This window comes from Panicum virgatum, chromosome 7N (genome assembly GCF_016808335.1).
Source record: "Panicum virgatum strain AP13 chromosome 7N, P.virgatum_v5, whole genome shotgun sequence".
NCBI lineage: Eukaryota > Viridiplantae > Streptophyta > Magnoliopsida > Poales > Poaceae > Panicum > Panicum virgatum.
The window spans coordinates 11,275,853-11,281,403 of NC_053151.1; the positions used below are offsets into that span (position 1 = coordinate 11,275,853).

At 46.6% G+C, this 5,551-nt stretch overlaps 1 protein-coding gene across 1 annotated transcript; it reads right to left on the reverse strand.

Moving 5' to 3' along the window:
* Nucleotides 1-840: 840 nt before the first annotated feature.
* LOC120683670 (horcolin-like) lies at nt 841-2,463 on the reverse strand. The gene is made up of 2 exons (XM_039965761.1): nt 2,029-2,463; nt 841-1,372 (listed from the first exon to the last, which is right to left on the reverse strand). The coding sequence occupies exons 1-2, from the start codon at nt 2,395-2,397 to the stop codon at nt 1,124-1,126; spliced, it is 618 nt and encodes a 205-aa protein (XP_039821695.1). The 5' UTR covers nt 2,398-2,463; the 3' UTR covers nt 841-1,123.
* Between the last annotated feature and the right edge of the window lie 3,088 nt (nt 2,464-5,551).

Here is a 5,551-nt window from a genome sequence, read left to right on the forward strand (position 1 = left end):
ATAATTCTTAGTAGATACATGCTCATAACAATTAAGGAATAGATTCACCTCTTCTTGTAGTTGCTTTGCTTTTGCCCGAGTCAATGGCTGCTTGTAGGTGTTGTTGCGAGCTTGATGATCTTGTTCAGTATTCATAAGCGGTCTGTCATGAAAGATGTCCTCGTCACGCTGGTTAAAAAGAAGCGTCTCCTTTCGTTGAGACAGAGGAGACGCGGGTTAACAAGAAGCGTCTCCTTTTGCGGAGACAACGGAGACGCGGGTTACAAGACGCGTCTCCTTTCGTTGAGACAGAGGAGACGCGGGTTAAAAAGAAGCGTCTCCTTTCATTGAGACAGAGGAGACGCGGGTTTACAAGAAGCGTCTCCTTTCGCGGAGGCAATGGAGACGTGGGTTACAAGATGCGTCTCCTTTTGTTGAGACAGAGGAGACGCACGTTGACAAGAAGCGTCTCCTTTCGTTGAGACAGAGGAGACACGTGTTCTTGTCACGCGTTAACTTTATCTTGCTAAGGAGACGCGTTATTGAAGTGTTTAGAGATGCAGTTATGATGCGTCTCTTGTGTCCTGTTCAAAGGAGACGGGCATTTTACGCGTCTCCGATGTAGAGTCATTAGCGACGAAAAAATAGCGACATGTTTTACCCGCGTCGCCAATGTGTCTTAACCCGCGTCGCCTTAGAACGATCCTGACATAGTGCTGTGTGGGCTTGCCCGAGACCAGGCTCATCAATAATGGTGATATAGTGGTAGAGGTGCACACGGCGTAGCACTGTTGGGGCGACCATACGTAAACAGCAACAGGGATGCTGGGAAGAGGCGGACGCTAGATACCAGGATAAGGATTTACACATGAACCATTCCACTTTATCATGCATTGATATGTTTTATTCTGACGAAAACAATCTCTGAAAATTACATCATTGAACATTGCAAAGGAAAAAAAGGGAAAGATGTTACACGATCGATTTGACTAAAAGATCACAACATGCAAACAGGCATAGACAAGGGGAACACCCTTGTTAGCTAGCCATCTTATTGCTGGAACAGTGGAAACGGGAGGAAATCAAACACTCTGATGATTGAAAGGAACATGCAGGTAGCTGCAGGCTGGAGCAGGGTCGAATACTAGCAAAAAATTTTAGAGATGATGTAAGCACCAATCTTTGTGACGAAAGATGTGTCATAGCTTCCAAAGAAGCCCACCACGGTCTCATTCTCTGGCACAGTAAATCTGAATGGAATGCCGGTCCAGTCTCCAAAAGGACCATACTCAGCGTAGTTGGTGACGATCTTCAATTGACACAGATAGGACGTGTTTGCTTTGTGACCATGCCCAGAGATCTCCTTCACATACTCTGATGGGCCAAACATTATCTGTAAAACAACACAGAATTCTAAAATTAGATATATCATCAAGTATTTATTAGGTGGCGTATATATAGCTACTAATTCCATCCCTCCCAAGAAGCTAAGATACAATTCTAAAATAATATTAGGTCAAACTATCTTATTATATAAAAACATATACATTATATCATACTACTAAATAAGCAAGTATACGTACTCTCTCTGTTCTTTTATTTCATAGGTCGCAGTGCTTTAAGTCAAAAGTAACTATCTTTGACCATCTAATCAATTTCGAAACATCAGTATAGTTTTGCAACATATATATGAATTATATACTATAAAAGTATTTCTCATAGTAAATCTAAAAACATAAATCTTATGTTATGAATCTATATAATCAAAGATACATATGCTTGACTAAGAACAAAACTAATACGACATGTAAAAAACGTAGTGAGTACGATTTTTCATGGAATATATATTTTCATTATATATATATATACCTATATTTGGAGTCTTACTGTTTGTTAATATTTTCCAGAAAACCAGTCAAGTTTAAGTTAGTTTGACTTCAACCAAACATAGAATTGCATCGTCTTTTCTATGATGAAGGCAGGCATAAGCCAACATGATTTGCAAAACAACCGCACGCACATGCATGGTAAAGTATGAAATCTACTCACTTGGTGAATGAACAAGTTACGATTTTGACCCCAAGGACCAGCGGTGCGGATTTGCCCGTCTTCATCAATGTAGGAAAATTGAAACCCTTCAACTACGCCATGATGGTAGATTGTTAAACTTTCTAGACGTTGTGATTTGCCTTCCATTTCCCTATGGGTGCCTCCATTTCCACCCCATGGTCCTCGCTTTATACGTATAGGGATCCTTGGCGGTCCAGGGACCCTGAAATTGGCGGAGGCGACGCCTATGTAGTGGTTTCTGCTCACCATGGGGACATCGGAGAGGACGCCGATGGTCTCCATGGTTGGGTCGGACTCGGAGACGTCGCCACAGGTCTCCATGGTGGGATCATCGGTGGGTGTGGCCATTGCTAGCTAGCTAGCTAGCTAGTGCCGCTACTTGACTCAACTTGTTGTGTTTCGATGAAAGGTGATAAAACACAGGTGCGTACGTAGTCCTATTTATAGCCCCGGGCAGAACTACAAGCGTGCGGCACGGAGGGAGGCGTGCTGCAGGCTGGGCCCCTTGGGGCGACGGTGGGGTGCGTCAGCAAGGAGATGGCATGCGGCACGCCGGAGCGCCATGTGTGGTGGGACCTCTACAGCCCCACGTACGGAGGACGCCCTCATCGCAAACTGGTCCTGGACATGCGACTGACGGGACAAATATGTGGGGTAAAGTGATAATATGCAAACACGGCCTTGAACACGACACACGTGCCGTATTAGCTGGTTAGCTAGCTGAAAAGCATAATTTGTCATGAAGCATACGATATGGTCGCCCCTAAAGCTCTCTTGTTAAGTGGTGGTGGTGCACCGTGCTACACAGAAATAGACCAACCGTGCATCATTACAAGTTTAGAGATGTGTGATCCATCATTAGGCTGGTTTTAATGAAAGTTTCATGTCCCTATTTTGAAGACGGTTAGAAACAATGTAAACAAGTTCATCACAACAATACTATTTTCTCATCCCATGAAGACGGTTGGAACATGTTACTATCATGTAATTTACCAGTAGTCATTAAGTCCCGGCAGTGCTGTTTTTAAGATTCCCATGTGTCGCGGGGTCGAAACTGCGACAAGCATTGTGTTCGAGTTGCTGTCAGAGTACATGTCTCCGGTGGCATGGGTGGACTTAGGAAAGCAAGAATCACACAGAGAGGACGTAATGGTTTATCCTAGTTCCATGCCCTACGTCCGGCACAATGTTTTATGCATTACACAGTGCTGATGATCCTTAGACTTAAGAGCACCCAAAATGGGAGGTTACAACAGAGGGTAGGAAGAAATTTCATAGGGGTTAGCTTGGTGCTAATCCTAGGTTACCTCGCTGCCGGTATATAGAAAGACATAGACATAGATATATAGATATGTCTACCGATCCCGCATAATTAATCAACTTATCAACGTATATGTAGTCGTTATTTTATAGTGCCTGCGGAAAACATAGCTTATTCATTCGACTGAGATTCTTCAATATTATGAAATATGAATGGATCTAAACAACTTCACACCGCAAGGCTCAATTACATCCACTAGTTATGTGAAGACAAAGAGGGTCGTGTATCACGCGCAGCAACCTGGTCCATATATATTTATAACACCCACAAAGATACCGACAAGGTGGTGTGCATGATACACGACCCCTTTAGTGCGTAGACCCCCACATAGGCAGCCCGTGTGTCGCCAAACGGAAAAAAAAACACAAATAAAGTTGTGTCAGAACCTCCCAAGCTTAAATGGGGAGCACTTCCAATATCCGATGCAACATCTGATGTGACACCAATAAACTTTTCACCCAGGAACTAAACATGGCGTGCATATGTGAACTATAAACAATATTGAAGTAGCTATAGTACCATCACTTTCATGACAATTCATCCACTATACGTGCCTTATAGCATTTTTTGGAGACCACAGGAGGATGGCAACGTCATCTTCACGACCATTCACCTGCTATTATGCCCTAATGCTACCGGTAGTTCCTAATAAGAATGGCATTTAGTACGGGTTGTTGTGTAACATCAATCCAAGTTTAAGATACATCTAAGGAGCTTTGTGTTTGTCCTTGTAATTAGGAAAAACTATATATGCATTAGTCGATGCAGAAGTTGTGATATTTGTCGTACAGACATCCATGGGTCCACCATGGAGGCTTCCCGTACCCGGACAGGGGACTACATACCACAACTTCTCTGGCATGTACACCACGGTGCAAGACGGCGTACTCTACATGGCAACACAGGATCGGTACTAGAATAGGAAAGCTTGCGCCGTACTCAGCCATGGACTACTCCTAGTCGTACTTGACTAGTACTCCTGTACTCTAACCGACTTGTAACCCAGCCCCCCGTGCAATATAAGGCAGGGCAGGGACCCCCTCCAGACAATCATACAATCAATCAAGCTACACGCGACATACAGGACGTAGGGTATTACGCACATTGCGGCCCAAACCTGTTCCAATTGTGTGTTTCGTGTCACACCTTCGAGTTCCTGGTCTCGGCGAGCCCCACCATCATCTACCTCGGGCACCCCCCGCGGTAGGTTGCCGAATTTAAACACCGACAGCTGGTGCACCATGTAGGGGCCCTCGTCGAAGATCCGCTGGCGAACTCGATGGCTCCATTTGCTCACAACTCCGACTTCGCCTTCACGCAAGGCGACACCTTCATCTTCGGCTCCTAGGTCTGCGTCGCCGACGGCGCTGGATCTTTCCAGTGCTACCTTGCGTCGGCCCCGGAGGAGAAGCCTTCATCCACGACGCTTCCTCAAGCTTTAGTGGACGAACTCGTCGAGAATCTCGGTGAAATTTCGTTTTCTGATCCAATCAGAGGGCACGAGCTCGAATCCGAGTGCTACTCGGGTTCCACCACCACCACCTGGATCTAGCCGCGCGAGCTGGCTCTTGAGCCATCGTGCGACTCGGACTTCCCCCCGCAGCGACTCCTCTTCGGACTCTGCAACCTCGGCGCTGTCTATCAGGCAACGCTTTCCAAGATCCAACATCAAGGAGAACTACCTGAGCTCGAGTACTACTCGGACTCGGATGAGGAGAAGCCGCTAATCGGACCCGCCCTGGGTCTGGTAATCATGTCAACTCTAGAAGGCAGATTCGTCTACTGGCTAGATCAGAAGCCCTTCGACCTCGCTACCGATGATGACTCCTGCCTGATCGCCTGCCTTGAGCAACTCCCGTACCAGGAGGGTACGCCGCTTCCAACCATCTCAGAGGAAGGCGACACAGAGATCATCACCTCAAGCTCGAGAAGCTCCTCCCCCAGTCGACAACCCTACGCGGTGCTCACCGAGCAAGAGGCAGGGCAACCCTCTCGAGACCCACATACTCCAGAGCATTTCCCGGACGACGTCTCCGCCGACGAGCTCACAACTAACGTGGTTCCTCCGGACACTGAGGTGCTTAAGGCCGCACGCCGACTCCGCAACACCAAGCATGCTGAACGCCATCAGCACCTCACAGTCAACCTCCCAATTCGCAACCTCAACGACACTCTGGCTGC

Coding starts and splice junctions, on each gene's coding strand:
- LOC120683670 (XM_039965761.1), bottom strand. CDS start 2,397: ATGGCCACACCCACCGATGATCCCACCATGGAGACCTGTGGCGACGTC. Junction 1,373..2,028: donor GTAACTTGTTCATTCACCAA/GTGAGTAGATTT, acceptor GTTGTTTTACAG/ATAATGTTTGGCCCATCAGA.